Genomic DNA, 22,142 nt, shown 5'->3' on the forward strand with positions numbered 1-22,142 from the left:
AGCCTTCTAAGTAACTGAGCTCTGACTTTCTGAATGTTTAGAATTTTTTGAATAAGGAAATCAACTGGCTAATGTGTATTTTTGAAGAACCAGCTCCCGTGATAGGCTGTGGGGAATAAAGGGTGGGCAGTGGAGTCCTTAACTATCAACCTTGAGAGACTGAAGTCATGTGCCTGGTATTTTAGGCCACCATCAGGAGGCACCGTTCTGATGCTTGAACTGTTTGCAGAAGCCTTATTTGAATTGCTTTCAGAGATCCTCTTGAAAATCCATAGTGGGTGATGAATCACCACTGAAGGCAGTTGGATTCGATTTGGGGCAATAAACAAGTCATTTAGAGCATGTGAGTTATCAAGCTGGGTGTTTCTGTATCTAGTCAGAAACAGGTGTGTGCAAGAAACCGTAAGATTGACTTTCTTATTATTTCTGTGGCTCTGTGGGCTGCTCACGAGGAGGAAACCTCTACGAGCTAGAGTCCTTGGATTGCCCCTGTCATTTGGGGCTTTCTACTGGGGGACAACACAGGTGGAAACCCATGACATAGATGCAATATAGCAGCACTATTTTTTTTTTTTTTAAGATTTTTAAATTTTTTTATATGTTTACTTATTTTTGAGAGAAGGAAATAGAGCGTGATCGGGAGAGGGGTAGAGAGAGAAGGAGACAAAGAATCAAAAGCAGGATTCAGGCTCTGAGTTGTCAGCACAGAGGTGCAGGGCTTGAACCCACGAACCATGAGATGGTGACCTGAGCCGAAGTCAGACGTTTAACCGACTGAGCCACCCAGGCGCCCCAGCAGCGCTGTTATTAAAGCATGTGTTTTTCACTTCTGCTACTTTTAAACCTTTCCGGGTAGATTCTTCTGACACCTCCCCCACCACACACACCAAAAAAAAAGAAAGAACATGAAATGCATTTTCCATGCTTATTGTTTTTGATCAGTCAGAGATCTTACCGATTCACCGAGCTGATTATTTTGAGAATTCTCTTTTCTGACCCTCCCTGTCAGTCAGGGTGACAGGCCCAAAGGGGATGGAGGAAGAGATCCATAGGTTTTTGAGATCTACAGATTATCCTCAAAAAGAACCTGTTGCCCACACAACCTCTGAAAAGGGTTAACTGTGTGTGTGTTGTCTTGCATGCTTGCTTTTCCTTCTGCTAATAAAATAAATTTGAATTCTTCACATTGAGGAGTTGTTCCCGTTGGGGAAGTCATTCCTCAGCAATACCTACTGCACACCTGTGTGCCAGGTGTTGTGGGAGGGGCCAGGGCACAGACCAGGAGCATTCAACCTGGCACTGAAGAGCTGATTCTTGGAAAGATTCGAGAAGATGTTCCGCGGCAGTGAGAACATCTCAATCTAGGAATCTCTGTAACTGACAGAGATGTAACTGACTTCTCTGGAAACTTTGGAGTTTGGGATAGAAAACTTAGGCTGATAACATCAGCTCAGGTCATGATCTCACGATTCGTGGTTTCAAGCCCTGCCTCGGAGTCTGTGCTGACAGCTCAGAGGCTGGAGCCTGCTTCGGATTCATATTCTCTCTCTCTCTCTCTCTCTCTCTCTCTCTCTCTCTCTCCCTCTCTCTCCCCCCACCCTTCCCCTGCTCATGCTCTCTTTCTCTCTCTCTCTCTCTCTCTCAAAAATAAATAGATGTGAAAAATTTTTTTTTAAAAAAAAGAAAATTTGGGCTGATAAATCATGCCCACATTTTAATTTAGGTGTAAGAAATCTCTGAAGTTCTTCTGCCTACCTTGTAATAATTATTTGTAATTTTGTTTCTTTTTTCCCCCTTTTTTGGGATTAAACATACATAATTTAAAACTTAGCGTTTTAACCATTTTAAGTGTATAGTTCACTCGTGTTAAGTATGTTCAAAGTCTTGTGCAGCCATTGCCACCACCTACCTGCAGAACTTACTCATCATTCTAAACAGAAACTGTGTTCATTAAGCACAACTCCCCATTCTCCCCTCCCCGCAGCCCCTGGTAACTTCTCTTCTATTTTCTGTCTCTCTAAACTTACCAAGTGAAATCATACAGCATTTGTTCTCTTGTGACTGGCTTGTTTCACTTAGCTTAAGGTTTTTAGGGTTCATAGCATGTGTCAGAATACCATTCCTTTTAGCGGCCAGATGATATTCCATTGTGTAGATATACCACATTTAATTATTTGTCTGTTCATCTGTTAATGAACACTTGGGTTGTTTACACTTTTTGTCTGTTGTGAATAATGCTGCTGCGAACATTTGTGTACAGGTATCTGCCGAGGTTCTTTTAATTCTTTGGGGCATATACCTACAAGTGGAATTGTTGGAATTTACTTTTTGTTTTGAAATAATTTTAGTCTTATGGAAAAGTTTCAAAAATAGTACAGAGTTTCGGTATATCCTTCATCCAGCTTCCCCTAATGGCAACACATTACAAAACTGTGGTAATCAAAGCTAAGACATTAACCAGTGTTACCTAAATTACAAACTCGATTTGGACTTCACCTTTTTTTCCACTAATATCCGTTTGCTCTTCTGGGATCCAATCCAGGACCTACGTTGCATTTAATTGCCACGGCTCCTAATCTCTTCCAATCTGTGACAATTGTTCAGTAACTTAATTGTCATTCAGTTTTAACACTTTGAAAGAGTACTCGTTGGGCTTTTTGTATACTGTTGCTCACTTTGGATTTGACTGATGTTGTCTCATGGTTAGTTTGAGATGACGCATTTTTGGCAAGAATATCACAGAAGTGATGTGGTCTTCTCAGTGTATCCTATCAGGAGGTGTGTGATATCAATATGTCTCATTCCTGATGGTGTTAACCTTGATCTCTTGGTTAAGGTAGGGTCTGCTAGGTGTCTTTACTATGAAGTTACTGGTTTTCTCTATAATGGAGGAAATATTTTGAAAGTATGCAAATATTCTGGTTTTCTTCAACCTTTTGCCCATTTATTTTTACGATATGTTGGTTGGTCTTGCCTACAACAGTTATTCTGGTGGTTCTGTAGTGATTTTCTTTTTCCCTCATTGTGATTTTTTTTGAATACATGAGCAGCAAAGAAACCTGTCTCTTTTTTACTGCTGTTTCTATATATGAGCCTTTGGACAGTGATAAATCAAAAGCATCTTTAAGACTGTATTGACAACTGGCACCTTTTTGTTATTGGTGATTCTAAAGATTTTGATGACTCTTTGCTACAAATGAGTATTTTTTCCTGAAAAAATTTAGGACACTCAAGCACAATCTGTTTCCCAGTGAATGATGTAATGTCACATAGATCAGAGCAGCCAGTATGAAATTATTGAAGAACGAATGTTCATCATTTCCTATCAGTTGTCATCATTTAGTAATTTGCTTTTCATTGAGATCGTGAAGGGCTTTGATTTTTCATGGCTTAAAGAGAATAGGCATAAGAGCTGCCCCTACCAGGCGCTTGGTCCCTCCCATCCCTTTAGATAATTCCACCAGTACGTAAATGAGACTTGAGTTAGAATGGCTCTCTGGGATCCTCAACCATTGCTCAGCAAGTGACTTCACACAGATGACTCCATCAGTCCTGGGCTTCCGCAGGAGGGCCAGGATACAGAAGGTCAGTTGACAGATGCTCGTTGTGTCCCCACAGGGTTCATGGTAGTAGTTGCTGCATTGGGGAAATTTATCAAGACCCATTTCCTATTTTCCAGGAGCTCAAATTTTGATATGGAAAGAAACAGCTAAGTCAGTCACTGAGAGGGTGTCGCCTGGGAGTTCTGCCAAGTGGAGAGTGTGCTGGGTTAACTGAAAAGGAGGTGGTGCAGGAACTGTGCTATAAAGGCAAAGGAGGAAAGGGGGTTTCACACTTAAGAGGCATGAATGTTGATGAGCTGCAGGGAAATCCCAAGAAGGTCACTTTGCTTTATGCAGGAGGGCAGGTTCCATCCCATGTCTGTCTCCTTCTCTGCTAGAGACAGTGCAGAGAGCAGGCTGGGAGCCAGCAACATCACACAGTTTTGGGAGGACTCAGTGAAGTTGACCTCAAGGCCTGGTGGGCCACTCACTCTGCTCTTTCGGCCCACAAAAGCCACAAAATCCCCCTGGCCAAAGCTACTTTTCACAGGGAGAGAGCTATCAAGAGTTCTATAGATGTTGAAGGGTCAAAAATCTCTAGAAATTAATTTTTTTTTTTTTTTTTTACTCTGCAAATGGAAAAATTTTAACCCAAGTAGACATAATTACAAAGCAATTTTTTGGCTCCCTTGCTAGTCTTTCCAGTTAAGCAAAAATTGATCCGTATAAATCAATCCATATAAATTGCATATATGTCCCTCCTTTGCTTTGAAGAGAAAAAAAGTCTAAGTTTCTAAATGAGAGTTTCATTTTATTTTTGTCTTTTACATTGGATCAATTTTTAAAACCACGATGTACACTCGAGGGAAAAAGTTCCATAACGCCTTAAGTAATGTTGTTGGTTCAAGCCATACTTTCAATGTGATATAAATTGGATTTTTATCTTTATACTGGGAAACACATTAGTAGGTTCTTAATCATTATTTGGACATTTTGTAAACCATTAGAAATTCTCTGGCTTCAGGATTTTTTTCCATAAAGAGAACTCATGTTCTCCTTAGAAATTTAATAGCTGCTCTGAAGTAATGTCTCATATTTAATAAGATTTTCATTACTTTTACAAACTATACTCCAGTAAGTTTACTGATTGATGTAGCTCAGATCAGACGGTTCTCAATAAATTAATGGGGAGGAGCATAACATTCAGAGGGGAATAATGAATCACAAAACGCCTTACTCATAAAATTAAGTAACTCTCAATAAATGTAAATGAATAAAATAATAAAGCCTCGGCATTTTGTATTTTCCAAGTGCTTGGAGCAACCTTGCAAAAAAAAAAAACAAAAAAACAGGGACCTTATCAAGGGGAGGGGGCGAGAGACTGCCAATATGTAAACGGCTGTATGGGGACATTGACAGCAACTTTAATTTACCCTGATTCCATTGGAAGAAGTCATCAGTTTGTTCTCAAGGCCACCAAGTGAAATGGTGTGACGTTTTGCTCATCAGGAAAGGTCTAATTCAGGCATAAATTCAGTCCTGAGGTGTTTTTTTCAGGTTGGCAAGTTGTAAGAACGGATTAAAAGCCTGGAGCTTACTTTGAGCTTCTTTTGGTCTTTGCTTAAGAACTCAATAAATACTTTAAATTTGTCGTCTTCCTTTCTGTCAAAAGCTAATATGTTGTTGAAGGGTCTAGATTTGAATTTGCTCTGCTCCTTCCTGGCACTGTGGTCTTGCAGAATTGTAAACCACTGTAAATCTCAAAATCCTCATTGATACCCCGGAAACCTGGTAAATTATGCAGATGCAGGTGATTAGCACAGTGCCTGGGCCAGCCAGGGGCTTCATTGATAGGTGTTGAATCTAAAATGTGAGCTGAGGGAAAAAAAGAAAAATGGATGCTTCCAGGCCTATGAGGCGACGGTCATCTTGTAGGTTCTATCACTGACCACGTGGCTGAGCAAAAGAAGAGGGTACATGTCAGAAGAAGGGGGAACTTAACAGGCCAGCAAGGGGCATGATTGTGACAGAGGAGGCAGGAGCAGAGTCTAGGATATCTTCTCTTCAGAATCATGCTTTTCTTGAGAGGATGCTGCTGATGGCTGGGGGCTGAGGCCTGGTGACCTATATTCTGAGTTCCCTGTCCTAAGTAGTGTGGGCACACAAGTGGTGAGGTGGGATACGAAGAATGGTGGCTAGGAGTGAGATGGAGAGAGGCCAGTTAAATCACCCCATCCTCTGAGGATACCAGAGACGGAAGAAAGAAAAAGATAACCAGCTTAGCCTCTAAAGCAAGAGCCTCAACCCTACCAGACCCAGCACCTGTTATACTACAAATATATTATCCACTCTTGTGTCCTGAAAAAAATTAATAAATAATATGCCCTGCCTACTTATGTAATTTCAAAAAAGAATGATTCCCTTAACTCTAATATAAAGGAAAATAATTCACAATAAGGAAATACATATTTCAGTCTGTAAGTAGTTAAGAAGTATACCATTCCCAAGAACTATAGTAGAAAACATGTCTCATCCCTCCTTAGAATGAGTAAGTTTGTGTCTGAGAAGAGTAAAACATACAGCTGAACATGATTAGCCCTTTTTGCTTATAAGCGATATTATAAAGGAGAAGCCAAGTTAAAAAGTGTCTATACATACATAAGTATATATGTAATTGCCGTTTATGTGAGAGCTACAAACACAGACTGGTTTTGGGTATGTTGTAATGGAGACTCAGGTAATCTGAGTGACATTGACTTTGCTGTCCTAGTTTTTCCAAAGTTGGTAACAGCTTATTGGTGAAGTTCCAACGAAAACAGAGTACAAACATCCCTTGATTTACATGGTAATTATGTTCCTGGGAAATTCAATCTATATTAAAACTGTGCCAAAGAGTTAGATTCTGTGAACCCACATGAAAGCCAGCGGGGCACATGGAAGCTGTACGGGAAGTGGATGGTCTGCCTTGGGCAGGACTGTAACCCATAGTGAGGCATCATCTACACTCCCTGGTCCTCACCCACGGATTCACAGATCAAGGGTAGCACCCCCAGTATTTGTGCAAGCTGAGAATGCTCTCACAAATGCCCAGAAAGCTCCCTTCACCACTGCCTGAAAGGATACAAGAAAAAGGTGGAAGGCAGTTGGAGGGGTAAATTTAGCTGTCAAAAAATGGACTCTTCAAGAACTGAGAATCACCAGCTTTCATACTGGGTTTCTTTGGCCACCTTTGTTCTTAAAATAAAACCTCTGAATTTAGAACTTTGCTGAATCCACATTATCTTTAGAAGTATTGAGGGTCCAGTGTTATGCTAATAATCACTCCTGAAAGCATTTCAGAATTCTCTGTTTTTCTGTAGCCTTATTTCTTTCTGTCACATTTCATATATACAATTACTCGCCCTCCTATGACTTTAAAGCTTTTGACTATATTATAATTTATTTATGCTTACCTGTCCCAGTTGGTGTTTTATAACAGATACTCGTTTGATCTAGGTGATTTTCAGGGCTGGGTTGTGACCAAGAGTGAAATGTTCATTATATCTTGGTGTGACTTTGGGGGTTGAAGCCACCTGTACCAACTGCCGTGTTCCCTGGTTTTGACCTTTTTCCAAGTGGGATTCAAGCTGTGGAGCTCTGACAGTTTTGTTGGTCTCCACTTATAGGTCCTCAGGAGGTTTTGATCATCACGGAAGGACAAAAATGTCTTGTTACCTATGCAAGCACAATGCCATAAAAAGCATAACACTTCGTCTAGCACAGAAGGTGGAAGAAACAAAAAGTATCTGTGAGACTGAGGTGCTCTTTCTTTTCCAGCTGACATCCCAGCATCCGTATGCTGAAGTGTTCATTGGCCAGCCCCATGTTTGGACGGTTGACCTCAGCAATCAGGAGGAAGTGGAGGATGCCGTGAAAGCAATTTTAAGTCAAAAGGTTGTCTCTTTTATTCCATTTTCCCCCATCTGTACTGTGAACTGAAATGTGTGGGCCTCACAGGCCGTCTGGTTGAGTAATTAGAAGTTTTCCTCGCCAGCTTCCCTCTGGGATGAGAAAAGGGCCATGGTGTAGAATGTGGCCGGGGGAGGGTTCATGAGTGCTCTGGCAGACAGGAGCAAAGCTGGTACTCCTGTGTGGATTCTACAGACCCTTTTGGCATGACTGCTGGGTCCCAGATACAGTAGTAGGAGTTTGAATTACACTTGTTTTAGTGCCTAATTGTGTACTTCTCACCGAGATCGGAAAACACAAACCTGCTCCCCTACAAAAAGTAAGAATGATAGGAACTATTAAGGAAATACTGGGAAGTGTTTTTATATAACATTTATTTATTTGTTTTTTTTTAACCTACACATCTTTTTGTTTAAGTTTATTTATTTATTTTGAGAGAGAGAAAGAGCACATGTGTATATGCAAGTCAGGGAGGAGCAGAGAGAAAGGGGGAGGGAGAGAGAATCCCAAGCAAGCTCCTTGTTCAGCCCGATGCCGGGTTGGATCTTACCAACCATGAGATCATGACCTGAGCTGAAACCAAGAGTCAGAAGCTTAACTGACTGAACCACCCAGGTGCCCCCAATTAACTACCTACCATATGCAGAGCACCCATGGAGTCCCTATAGGGGACACTCACTTCTGTAGACAATTGAGGCTAGCTCCCTGCCTGTAGACGCTCACCACCCAGTAGCAATGGGCCAAATTAGCCTCTCCCAACCCCTAGACTGCCTTGGACGCTCTTCGGGTGCACCCTGCTATCTGGACTCCTCCTTCCAGACACTGCTTACACTCTGTCACAGAGAAGCATATAGACATGGCTGTACTGAAGACAGGCTGGAACGCTTGAGTTGAGGTTCCAGCTCTACCACCTACTTGTAGCATCCCCTAGGGCAGTTACTTAATCTCTGAGCCTTAGTTTCTTCATCTCTAAGTAGGCTTGTATTACCTACTATATAGGTATTGGTAAGGATTCAGTGAGATAATGTAAAGCCCTTAAGCATACCATCTACCACATAAGTGTTTAGTTGACATTACCAAGTCACTATTACTAATACATATATAATCATTTTTGTTACCAACAGTCTGGATTTGCACTAGACTGTCAGCAACATGAGGACAGGAAATCTCTCTCACTGCTGTACTCTGTACCCAGTATAGTGATTTACCCTGTGGATTAAGAGAGAGAGGAATAGGTGTTTGCAGACTATGTTCAGTGCCAAAAATAATATGCAAAAGATCAAGAAGCAGAAGTAGGGGGAAGTTTCAGGAAAATGCAGCACTGAGTTAAGTCTTTTAGGATGAGTAGGAATTTGCAAAGCTAAACCGAGAAGTGGACCCAGATGGGCATGGGTCCAAGGCACAGTGTGAATAAAGGGGAAAAGGTTGAGTGGAGTGTGGCCCCACTGGGCTACCTCAGAATATCTGCCACTCATCCATGGCTCCACCACCAGGGAGTCATTCCTGTGGAGATCGATAGTTCTTTCTTTCTTTCTTGAGTCCCTGAGTCCCTCAGAGGATTAGCTTCTTAGGGCTACCATAGGAAAGAACCACAAACTTGGTGGCTTTAACAAAAGACATTTATTCTCTCACAGTTCTAGAGGCTAGACATCCAAAATTAAGATGTTGGCAAGGTCATGCTCCCTCCAAACAAAGCCTATAGTGGGGGAGTTCTTCCTTGCCTCTCCCACCTTCTGGTGGCCCCAGGCATTCCTTAACTTGCAGCTATAGCACCTCAATCTGTGTGTGTGTGTGTGTGTGTGTGTGTGTGTGTGTGTGTGTGTGTGTGCCTGTCTTTCCCATTCTTGGAAGGACATTGGTCATACTGGACTAGGGCCCACTCTAATTCAGTACGACCTCATCTTAACTTGGTTACCTCTGCAAAGACCATATTGTCAAATATGGTCACGTTTACAGCTCCTGGGAGTTTGGAATTCAGCATTATCTTTCTGAGGGACATAATTCAACCCACAGCACTTGCTTAAGTGCACATACCCTTGAAGATGAGTAATTTAAAAGCTAATATAAAGGCAGAAAATATTGGATCATTGTGTACAAACTTTTTAGGTACTAGATCCCTTTTGTCCACCAAATGGGAATGCCTGATACAAAGCACAGAGAGTGAGGCACACGGAGTTGTACTTGATCATTCCTACATGAGATTGACTTCACCCCATGGAACCTCTGGTGCTCTACATTTTAAAACCCTGATCAGTCTTTTTCCATCTTATTCCAAAAACTAAGATCACATAAGGAAAAAAAAAAAAAGTAATTATAATAGTAGCTCTTATGTAGAGAGAACTTTCTACACATCTAGGATCTATCTATATCTATATGAGCCTGGTCTCATTTAATCTCACTTAATTCTTGTACAGATGAAAAGATTGAGGTTTAAAAAAAATAACTATGAAAAAAAATTAACTATGGGCATCTGGCTGGTTCAGTCAGTTAAGCATCCAACTTCTACTCAGGTCATGATCTCATGGTTGGTGGGTTCAAGCCCCACACTGGGCTCTGTGCTGACAGCTCAGAGCCTGAAGCCTGCTTCAGATTGTGTGTCTCCCTCTCTCTCTGCCCCTCCCCCACTCACACTCTGTCTCTCTCTCTTTCTCTCTCTCTCTCTCAAAAATAAATAAACATTAAAAAAAATTTAAAACAATAAAGAAAGAAATTAAGTAATTTATCCCAGATCACACAGCTAGTAAGTAGTAAAACACCTGGATTGAAACCTAGGTCTTTTTGACTAGTGTGTTAAGATAATATAAAATTTAAAAAGGAGAAGAAACATGGAATGAAGTAAAGGGAAGTATAACTAAGTAAGTTGAGTAAATAAATATCTTTTAAATGAAGGCTGAAGTTGGTAATGAAATTAATACAAAAACTTACTGCCATAAAAATCCTTATGCTTGTTAGAAATGGGTCAGAAATTTAGTGCCAAGCTTTCTCGTATTTAATTACAAGACTTTAAATTTCATGACATTCAAAAAGTCAAGGTAGCATGACCCACCTAGAGATGACCCAGATGTTGGAATTTATTCAAAAGCAACTTGGAAGTACTAAGATAAAGTATTAAAAGATTTGTTAAAAAAGGTGGACAGTATATGTGAGCAGATGGGGAATTTCAGCAGAAAGATGGAAACTTTTTCTCAAAGCCAAAGGAAAAAATGCTAGAACTGAAAAATACATCAGAAATGAACAACTCTTTCAGTGGTCTTATCAGCAGAGGAAACTACCAGTGAACTATTCAATAGACTTATCAATAGAAACTATGCAGATTGAAACAAAAAGGGGGTGGGGTGGGGAGAATGAAATTTAAAAAGAACATATGAAACCTGTAGGACAATTTCAAACAGCCCAGTTTATGTGTAAGTGGGATCGCAGAAGGAGGAGAGAATGGCCAGAAGAAATACTTGAAAAGATAATGGCTAAGAATTAATGAATGACATCACCCTGCAGACCCTGGGAGCTCTATGAACCCCAAGCAGGATAAATATGAAGAAAAACACTTAAGTATACATCATTGCCAAACTGCAGAAAACAAAAAGTTAGGGAAAAAAATCCTGAAAGCAGCCAGAGAAAAAATGTGAAAGCAGCCAGAGGAAAATGTATTACATTTAGGGAGATAAAAATATGAAAGACCACCAATTTCTCATCAGAAGTAATGGAGACCATATAAAGATCCCTTGGAGGCAGAACGTGTAGGACCTTTAAAACAGGCCATGACAAGGATTCTGAGCTTTAAGTATGATGGGAAGTTTTGAGCAGGGGAATGGCATGACCTAGTTGCCATTTGAAATCATCAACAGAAATTGCAGAATATGTCTGACGTAAAATCCTAAAGTTAGTAGATAGAGGAGATCATTAGGACTCAACTCCTGGTCTTCTGGTACCTTCTGAGACCATCTCTCATTGAGTGATGGCAACCCTCGTCTGTCAGGTGGGACCATGGTGGAGTCAGCTGATCTCTGAGAGCATTTCCCATTAGGAACTGTACTCTGACTTAATGAGTGGGTACTAAAAGAGACAGTACATCTCAGAAGAAGGGAGGTAAAGAGGAAAAAAGGAAGGAGAAGGTGGGAAGTTATTGGGAAGTTTGTAGCAGGAACTACACAGTGCAGCCTGCAGGCATCCATCCTGTGGCCATATGAAAAGCAGTCCTTTTCCCACAAAGCAGGATGGCCAAGAACACTTCCCCTGTTTCTCCACAACTGGCCCTACTTGGGTTTCTCCAAGTAGGGATGTGGACTGAGCATTCCCTTACATTCTATTCCCCAAGGAGGCCTTGACTTGTTGAAGGCTTATCATGCAGAAAATTATCACACGCCCCCTACTCAAATCCACACAATAGCTCCCACATCAAAGGCTTAGCAGTGTTCTTTATATCAAAAGCCAGGAGTCTGGAGAACTTTCCCACACAGAGGGCCCTCCCTGTTCCTGTCCACAGCAGGATGGCTAATGGAACTCACTGGTAGGGCTGGTTTAAGAATACAATTACCCACTTTTTTTTTTTTTTTTTTTTTTTTTTTGGTTTGCTTTTCCTGTAGAGGAAAATTATTTGGCTTCATATTATTTAAAATAGTTAATGGGCCACAAAGCAATTAATGAGTCAGCATCCCTTTGGTTAAATTGGGTTAGATTTGTAGGAGGATACTGAAAGAGCCGTTTTTCTGTATTTATTGCATTGAGCCCTTTGAATTAATTCACTTCCATTTCTAATAAATGACCTTTGGAATAAGTTGTAGGAATGGCCCCAGAGTATTCAGTCTGTTTCCCATCACATAACTGGATCTGTTGATGTCATGGCAGATGGCCACTCATGTTTATTTCACTCTAGAAATTCAACTTGTCACCATATAAATGAGCTTGAAAAGCCAAGTCTTCTGCTGTAGTTTCTTTCCATTCCTTCTGTGAGCCTTTAAGAGGAGACATAGCTGTAGGCCAGTCATAGAAAGCTTCTAGAACCACTCATAAGTTGAGTAAATAAATATCCTTTAAAAGAAAGGGCTATGAAGGGCTATATCTGGGTCAGAGAGGGCAGAGCAAGTGTAAAAGCTTGAGATGAGAAGTGGCAGGCTTGCAACATGGAAGTCAGTTTTCTAGGTATTTTGAGCTCTTTTGAGGTGATCTATTAAGGAACAAAATGACCTGTGTTCCTGCAGAATAGCTCTGCCTTGATAGTATAATACTTATGTCTCAGCCTCTTTTAGCTCTATCTGGATGGTTGTGGGCAGGAAAGGCTAAGATAAAACCGGTGTGATTTTATTATTGCTGATGTGAAGATATATTATGAAATTAACAGTCATGGTTAAAGAAGATTTCACATACAATGTGTGAATCAACACACACACAAAAGGGGAAAAAGTGCCTTGATACCAGCTGTTTGGCTGCCCGTGGAAGGATGTCTTCTCTGTCAACTGTTCCGTTTTACTCAGGCTTCGACTCTTAAGTGTTTTATCCAGTTATCCACCCTATAAATTTGAGATAAGCAAGTGTAGATAGACCTAAGTGGGAGATAGTGAAGGTGGCCCTCTATCCCGTTGCTGGCAAGTACTGTTGGGTTCTCTGAAGCTGTAACAGACTAGATTGCTAGTGATTTTGTGCCAAGTGAAATTTCCATTTCAGGTTGGTGATGTTTGCTGGCTGCCCCCAAAACACAAGCCTTGTAACGTTGGCATATTATACTGTGCAGCAGAGATCAAACCTACATTCTTCCCCTTTCCCAGGTGTCAGTATATTGATCATATTGTCTTCCCAACCCCAGAGAAGCACCTTCTGGGATATCCCAGAATCTGGTAAGATGCCCAAATTCATAAGAAGGCAGTTGTTAGGAGCAGGGCTTTAATGGTGAAATTGACAGTGTATAATTCTGGTATATACCATCAAATAAAGCTTAGGCTCCTTAGTATAGAAATCCCTTTGTGGAAGTGTTGCCTGGGTGGCTCAGTCAGTAGAGCATCCAGCCCTTGATTGCAGGTCATGATCTCTCAGTGGTGAGATCAAGCCCCGCATCAGACTCTGAACTAGGTGTGGAGCCCTCTTGGGATTCTCTCTCTGTTTCCCTCCACCCCTCCCGCACTTGTTACATGCGTTCTCTCTCCCTCTCCGTCGCTCCCTCTGTCTGTCTCCCTCTCTCCCTCCCTCCCTCCCTCCCTCTCTCTCTCTCTCTCCCTCTCTTGAAAGAAAGAAAGAAAGAAAGAAAGAAAGAAAGAAAGAAAGAAAGAAAGAAAGAAAGAAAGGAAAGAAAAAAGGAAAGAAAAGAAAAAAGAAAAGAAAATTAAAAGAAAAGAAAAATCCTTTTGTGGAAATGCAGTGAACCTCTTCCCAGCCTTGTTTCACCAGCCTTCCTGATCCCAAGCTCTACCCACCTGCTGTTCTTCTTGAATGTCTAACCCACTACTTGCTCTACCTGAAATGCCTTCCCCATTTTGGCTTGCTAGAATCATAAATGGCTTTAAAAGCCCAGCATAAGCAGAAGTCTGCTTTGACCTTCTGGCCTCCCAAGACCTATGGCTGAACCCTCGGCGGCACTTAATTACTCTTTCTGCCCCACAAGTTCTTTACGTATGTGCTCACCTCACCTGCTAATGCAGACCAATGCCTTAGTCACCATAATGGGTGCTTTTCTTACACCATTGAGCATGCATGTATTCAACAGGTGTTTGCTGAATTCCTACGTGTGCCGCCCAGCTCAACACTGGGATACAAAGACAGCCCAGCAGCCATGGAGCCTGCCCTGTGGGGCTTTCACTTCTAACAAATGATATGCTCCACCTTTTCTTGAATGCCTACTGTGTTCTAGACCCTGAACTAAGCACTTTACTCTTTTTTTTTTTTTTTTTTCATATAACCTTCAGCTTAAAAGAGGTAGATTTTTCTTATCACCATTTTACACATGAAGAACCTGAAGCTCAGAGATGGTAGGTAATTTGGTCAGGGTCCCACAGCTAGTGTGGAGCAGAGTGAGGTTGTAAACCCAGGGCTGTTGACATCTAAGTTCATAGTCTTATCCCCTCATGAGGCACCTGAGTGTGAGTGAATCAGGGGAGGATTGGGTAAGTGTCCTAGGTTCTGTGTCCTCCTCTTTCATGATACCATGTTCTGTTTCCATAGATTGAGCCATACATGCCATATGAATTCACATGTGAGGGGATGTTGCAGAGAATCAATGCTTTCATTGAAAAACAGGTAAGACTCTTCAGATGTTCTTTTGGCCCATGACCCCAGGGAGCTCTCATGAATAGCTAAGAGCTCACCATGTTTCTGTGGTTATTTTCCTGCTTTGGAAGACTCCAGAAGCTGGATAAATGCTTGGTGAAAATTTGAAGCACATACTGTCATGGTCACCCAGGGGACATAGCCTGTCCTTGGGTTAAGAATGTTCTTTATGATGGTAGAAAGTCATAACGGAAACTTAGGATGGGAGAGACTGGTTGATCAAGGTGAAGACCTCCATAACTATCAGACTTGTGCCCAGAATGGGTTCTGAGGGGCATCACAAAGACTTTGGTGATGAGGGAGAGAGAGAAATGGTTTTCTGATCTTGCCAGATCTTCATTTATTACCCTAAAAAAGGCAAGGATTAAAACCAGGGGGTTCTAAGCATTCCCTTAATACATGTTCAAAAATTCCAAATATGTTAGGACTTTTCAGTGGTTTTCAAACATCTTTTAAAACACGACCCCTTTTCAAATGAAACTTTACACAAAACCTAAGTATCTAAAACAGATCAAAGGAGGGCTTCGGTTCTAAAGTAGGGGGAGGGTTCCATGAGTCCCATCACTCCCAACAGAGCTTGCACACTGTGGCTTGTGCTCGGGGCGGTAAAGGCCAAGAGCACCATTGGCATCCTTCTATAAAATCTCAATTCCTTAGTCTTCAAAAGCAGCTCAGAGCTACAAATAGATTCAGAACCCCTGTGGGCAGAGCAGTATGAACTCCTTGACCACATTTCAGAAATGGGGGTCTCCTCTTCAAGGGCAAAGCAGAATGTCTTGGGGCGATAAAGAGATCTTTACACAATAGGGGATGAGGACTGTGCAGGCTAAAATAGAAATGGCTTGTTGAAAATGTAAGTAGGTGTAGACTGGAGGTCCAGGGTGGGTTTCCAAGGAAAGGTTTGAGGTGATGGACTGGATGCTGCTGTTGGAGGGGGAGACCAGGAAGCACAGGCTCCAGGGTGGCATGTGTGCTGTTCTGGGTGCTTGTTAGTGGCCAGAGGGCATGCTCTGCAGCCCCCACAACTGTTTGGTTGTATGACTTGGACACGTTACTCACCTTTCTGGGCCTTGGTTTCCTCTCCTATAGAATAAGGACAATAAGAGAATTTGTAGGCACGAAGTGGTTAGAACAGAGCTAGCACATAGTGCTCCATAAATGCAAACTAGTACTGTTGCTTACATAATATGGTGCTATATATCCTATCATAGTCTATAATTATATTGTGATACAATATAATGCAATACGATACAACTCATTGGACTTCACCCCAAGAGCTAAGCATCTGAATCATCATCTTATTCAGTCTTTAAATTTTTTTTAATGTTTATTTATTTTTGAGAGAGAGCATGAGTGAAGGAGGGGCAGAGGGAGAGAGAGCGAGGAGACACAGAATCCAAAACAGGCTCCAGGCTCCACGCTGTCAGCACAGAGCCCGATGTGGAGCTTGAACCCACAAACGGTGACATCATGACAGGAGCCAAAGTCAGATGCTTAACCAACTGAGCCACTCAAGCACCCCTCATTCAGTCTTTATATAATGCCTCCATTAAGAATGACCACATCAGGAGCACCTGGGTGGCTCAGTCCCTTGAGTGTCTGACTTCAGCTCAGGTCACGATCCCATAGTTTGTGGGTTCGAGCCCCACGTCGGGCTCTGTGCTGACAGCTCAGAGCCTGGAGCCTGCTTCAGATTCTGTGTCCCCCTCTCTCTCTGCCCCTCCCCTGCTCGCACTCTGTCTGTCTGTCTCTCTCAAAAATAAATAAACATTAAAAAAAAATAAAAAAAAAAAAAAAAGAATGACCACATCAGCATCCTAAGCTGGAAAAGCCATTTACCTACAGATGTCATGGCCGTGAGTACCAAACATGTCACGGGCACACCGTCTCATTTAATCCTCGCAATATCCTGGGAGGTGGTAGGAATAACTGCTGTCTGCATAGTGGGGACCAAGATCTGCAGTTGTGGGCTCCAAGTTTGTTGCTGGTTTGGTCTGAGCCCAGGCCAGTGGTGGCAGATGCCCTGGAGCTTTTCTTCCCATCTTCTTTTACCTCACGGAGCCAGCTGCTGGCCCTTCCCAAAGGTGCAGAGAAGAGCAGTGGGTTCTCTCCTGGCAAAGAGTTTTAAGCTATCACAGCTCTTACCACCATTATAGGAACCAAGCTGAGATTTTACTAGAATCCCTGCAGCAGATTCTGAAACCACTTCCTCCTTTCCTGTCTCCACTTCCTCCCAGGGAAGATGGTTACTCCACCACGTATAAAAAGACTCTTTATCAAGTTCATTTGGAGGCTTGGAGACCATTGAATCTCAGCCAGTCCTTAAAAGTTCTCATGTGGGCTGTTCGCTGTAAATCTATTACTGGCTTTCCCTTCACACAGGAAGCTGGTATTCACCACATTGGCCTTGCTAAATGCTCCATAATGCAAGAGCACACCTGGTCCATTCACCTCTATGTCCTATGTGCCCCACCCAGCACACAGTAGGGGCACAGTAACACCCATTGGAAGGAAAGAATAAATGAAAGAGAGCATGTGCACGTGCTTATGCTTTTTATTCCTGTGTCCCAGGAGCTAAGAAGCTAATCTTGGACCTTAGGATTTAGAATACATGCTAATACAACCGCTTTCACTCTAGCTCCTTGGCCCAGACTTGTGCAGAGCTCTGCAGTTTGCAGAAATCCAAAGGCTTCTTTTTTGCCTGCTGTTGTTGATTCACCCATCCACTGGGTGAATGGTTGTCAGCTGGAGTTCCCTGTGGACTGTGCTGGGAGGCAGGGAAGATGTCAAGGGACGAATTCCCATCCTCAGGTAGCTTTGGGTCTCACAGAGATGCTGGTCAAGTCCATAGGCAATGCCACCATGTAACTGGGATGCTTAGGGATCACATCACTCGGGGAGAGATGGGGAGAGTCTATCCAGAAGCATTTTGCAGGAGAGGAGTCCTGACGGCAAACTGGGGCTGGGGAGGGGCGATGGGTACAGGGAGGACTCTGCAGGTCACTGTGCAAAGGCCTGGGGAATAAAAGAGAAATTGTGGTGAATTATCACAAGTTTAGCTGTGACTGAAGAGAGGTGAGGTTGGACAGGCTGGAGGAGGAAACACATAGTAAGATGACACTCAGGTTCAGCTGAAGAATGCAGATTTGATTCTGGCACAACAGGATGAGGGCAGGGGGACTGTCACATTGGTATTTTAGGAAAATCCTTATAGGAATCTTGGTTTGGGGCATTTCCTACTAAACATTCAGTGCTGCCCACAATCCCTCAGGAAACCTGTTTCAAGTTCATCCCAAGCCTCTGTGGGAGAGTTTTGTTGAAGCCGTAATGTTGCCCCAACTTCAGAGTGGAGATGGGAAGTCAAGACCCCATTGACTCACAGGTTGGGTCTTCTACCTCTGACAAATATCTCCAGGCCTCAGGATTTTAGAGTGTTTGTTATTTCTGCAGTGAGAATATTATCAAAGAGCAGTGAGACTGGAGAGAGGGGTGTTTCTGGTGTGAACAGGAAAGCCTCAAGCTCTGAAGAGGTGCTGGCCGCCCAAGCTTCTGGTCCCTCAAACTGTAGGAGTGCTGCAGTCCTAATTAGGCTGATCTCTGCCTTCAGAGTCTTCTGTGTGATCTGCCAGGGGAACAGGGAAGCTTTTATCTCAGAACCTTTTCAAGGTTGTCCGTCATGCTCACACAAGGCAGCAAGAGCCAGAGGAAGCCAATTGACCGCAACTGAGAAAGCCCCAGGCTTCAATGTACGTTGAGCGGTTGACAGCTGGAAACCTACCTCATACCCAGCCAACCCCGGGCTCACTCACCCAGTGGGAAAGAGTACTGACTTGAGGAAAACCACTTGCTTTTTTCTCTTAATGTCCCCCTCTACATACCACCCCAGCTTTGCTGAACTGGAAATGTTGATTTGGGTTGCGTGCTCTTCTAAAGCAGATCTCTACAAGAGGTGCTCTCTCTAGCCGTGGGGGAAAAGCCAGAGGGTGGTGGCAAGGCAAAAATCCCTTGTAATCTAAAACCAAGAGCATTTTTCTTCGCTGACCTGAGCATCCAGGCCTGTTAAGGTTCTCATTACGCATTTCTTGGGAAGGATTTAGGTATTTGCCTCAGGCCAGAGAGTATAGAACAGGTCCTTCGGAAGGAACGGCAATGCTCAGGTTGATTTCTGAAAACCATGCATTTGTTCCTCAGTCTTGTTTTCTACTTCCTGTAAAGACCCTGTAAATACACAGAATGACTATGCTCATATTAAAGAGCTGTATAATTCATGGGGAAAGCATTCTGAAGATACAGAGGGAAAAATGAGTTAATTCCCAAGAGTCACTGTGAAATCAGCTTCAGCTCCTGGGAAATATGGCTTATCGGGGACCATCTTAAACCTCCCTGGGGAGTGTTCTAGATGCAAAGACAAGCCTGGTAGTGAATCTGAATAGTCCAGGGTAGCAAGGAATGGTGGACAGAGGATGCAGGGAAAGATGAAAAGGAACTAAAGAGGGGAGAGGGTTGCCTTTAGTTTGGGGAATGTTTGCTCTTTGGAAAAATGGATGGCTGCTGTTTGCCCAGCCATTCTCCATCTCAGAGAGACTGAGTAATGATTAAGCGCTGGAGCCTGGAGTCTGGCTCTTGCCCCACTCTCTGTAGCCTTGGGCGAGTTCCTAACCTCCCTGTCCTATTGCTGCTTCTGTGCAGTGGGGATAACACAAGGTGGATGGAGGAATTATGTAGGGCTGAGAACAATGCCTGACACAGAGCAGGTTCTCGGAAAGCCTCAGCTGCTTGCTGCTGCAGAAACCCAGCACCCAACTGAGGTATGCTTTTTAAACAGCTTCATTGACATGTAAGCTACAGATCATAAACTTCTCTGTGAAAGGATACAATTCAATGATTTTTTAATCACATTGATAGAGGTGTGCACTTACCACCACCATCTAGTTTTACAACATTCCCATCACCCCAAAAAGCTCTTTGCCTCTGTGCCTCTTTGCAGTCAGTCCTCGCCCCAGCTCCCAGTGACACACTGGTCTGTGTTTTGTCTCTGTAGATTTGCCTTTTCTAGAGACAGCTGGCTTCTTTGACTCATCATAATGTTTGTGAGGTTGATGCAGAGTCATGTAGCAGTGCTTCATCCTTTTATTTATTGCCGAATAGTGTTCCACTGTATGGATACATCACTGTTTATCCATTCACCAGTTGACGGACATGTGTGTTATTTCCTGTGGCTAATGTGAAGAGTGTGGCTATGAACAGTCACATGCATGCGGATGTACGTTTTCCTTTCTCCCGGGTAGTGTCTCAATACAAGATAAGTAGAGGATGTGGGACATCTGTGTCTAACTCCTTTAAGAGTGAGCTTGTTGGCTCGTTGATTTGCACGTGTAGAGGTCATCCATGGAGACCAGTCACTACACTTCAGCATCACATCCACCTCCTGTTGTACCTGTGGAGACACACATCCACGCCCACTGCTAAGAATCAGTCCAGGGACCACCTGTGGACAAAATTCACTCTTTTGAGGACAGCACAGGTCAAGAATGCTGGGTACCAATGGGTAACAGAAGTCTTTAATCCAGTCTTTATTAAACACCATTTTTGTGCCAGACCCTGTGTCTCCCAGCTATAACCTAAATAACAAATGTGATCCTTACCTTTCTGATAGCTGGCTGATTTTGGCCCAGACCCCAATTTCAAGGCCTAAAACCTGTCCCTCTCCCTCCCCCCGCCACAAATTCCTGGCCTTAATTCCTCTAGATCCTGCCCCCAGACCTGAATCTGAACCCATCTTCTTGGCTTCACACAGTGAATTTCTATAGAAATCCACTTGGACCTAATCTGTCATGGATGTAGTAATGGTTTGGCCAGGACAGATGGGGCTGGAGGGCTTGTGGAGGAGATCCTATCACAAACAAGGAGAGAGAGGAACAGGCAGGCCCCTCCACTTCATGGGGGAGGGGCAGGGAGGCAGCATTCCATCATCTTCTCTAGCTCTTTGGCTGTTTCTGGGAGTCACTTTTTCTCCATGCTCGGACTAAGCCTTCACTGCAAAGGCAGCACCCTTACTTCTTATCCACAGTAAGTTGTCTTCACTCATTCAAACATTGCTTTTTCTCATAAATTTGTTGACAGTAAACCTTCCTTATTAGAGTCACTGCAGGAAAATTTCAGAATAGTCATGCAGATTTAAGGGAATTTGGTAGCTGGTTGGAATAGTTGTTAGAGAGGAATGCAAGTGTTCTGTGTTCGAAGTGGGCTTATTAACCAGATTGGAAACGACTGTGTCTCGTTCTGGCTGTATAAAGCCGCTCTGAGTTAGGAAGATATTGTCCGTTTCTCCTTCTACTCTCAAAGCCTCAGGAGGACAAAACCATTCATTTCAGTTCAACAGCTCTTTATTGAGCACCAGTTATCTGCAAAGCACCATGTTTGTGGTACTTCCTCCTGTTCAGCCTACAAAACCCAACCCAGAAGTCTCTATTTCCTGGGACCCTTGACTGAGTGCTCCCACCACCACACTTGCCATCCCCTGAGAGTTAGTCATTTACCTCCTCTAGGTGGCCTTTACATCCTGTTTGGACCTCTACTTTCTATTCTTCTGTAATTCTTTAAATGTTGGCCTCTCTTGCCAGACTGTGCGCTGAGGCTTTGAGCCTAGAGACTGTGTTTCACGTATGTTCATGTTTCCAGCACCCAGCGTAGATTTGGATAGGTTTTGGTGAAGTTTAGAATGGATGAATGAGAACCTTCAAAGCCACCACATGATACGAATGTTTCACAGAGGTGTGTTTGAACTCCAATGCCTGGGTCAGTCCAAGGCCAGCCTCTCTATCCTGCCTCTGCTCCTTCTCTTGCTGTCTTTTCTGAGCACAACACATCCTCTCACTCCTACCCAGAACTTTCCAGTGGCTTTCATCTTACTCTTAAGGAAAAGCCAAAGCTGTGTGGGGTGATTCCCTTGGACCTCCTGGACCCCATCTCCTGCTGCTTTTGTCCCCCAACACACACACACACACTCTGCTCCTACTACGTGTAACTCTGTGGTCCCCTGGAAACCTGCTAAGCACTCCCTTGTCACAGCGTGTGATCTTGGTTTGCCTCTGCCTGGAATGTTCTTCCCAGATGCTTGCAGGGCTCATTCCTTTACTCCTTGAGACTTTACTGAAATGTTCCCTTTGTCAGTGGTGCCTTATCTAGACACCCTCTCCCCTAACAAATCTTAATCCGTTTTTCCTCACTCATTCTTTCCTAGAGCCCTTACCACCTTTGAATATATATATATATATATATATATATATATATATATATATATATTCGTATGTGTGTGTATATATAAATGTATGTATACATGTATATATAATGTATGCATGTACATATATATGTATACACACATATATATGTATATAT

General features: G+C 42.9%; 1 protein-coding gene across 5 annotated transcripts in view; it reads left to right on the plus strand.

Annotated features, from left to right (window-relative positions):
• Positions 1 to 22,142, plus strand: part of MGAT5 (alpha-1,6-mannosylglycoprotein 6-beta-N-acetylglucosaminyltransferase) — a 335,238-nt gene that overhangs the window by 301,279 nt on the left and 11,817 nt on the right. For all 5 annotated transcript variants that reach the window (XM_042994303.1, XM_042994306.1, XM_042994304.1 and 2 more), the window contains 2 exons: positions 7,359 to 7,475; positions 14,640 to 14,714. In XM_042994303.1, coding sequence (XP_042850237.1) covers positions 7,359 to 7,475; positions 14,640 to 14,714 — 192 coding nt within the window. The remainder of the gene's footprint in view (positions 1 to 7,358; positions 7,476 to 14,639; positions 14,715 to 22,142) is intronic.

Source organism: Panthera tigris, chromosome C1 (genome assembly GCF_018350195.1).
Source record: "Panthera tigris isolate Pti1 chromosome C1, P.tigris_Pti1_mat1.1, whole genome shotgun sequence".
Classification (NCBI taxonomy): domain Eukaryota; kingdom Metazoa; phylum Chordata; class Mammalia; order Carnivora; family Felidae; genus Panthera; species Panthera tigris.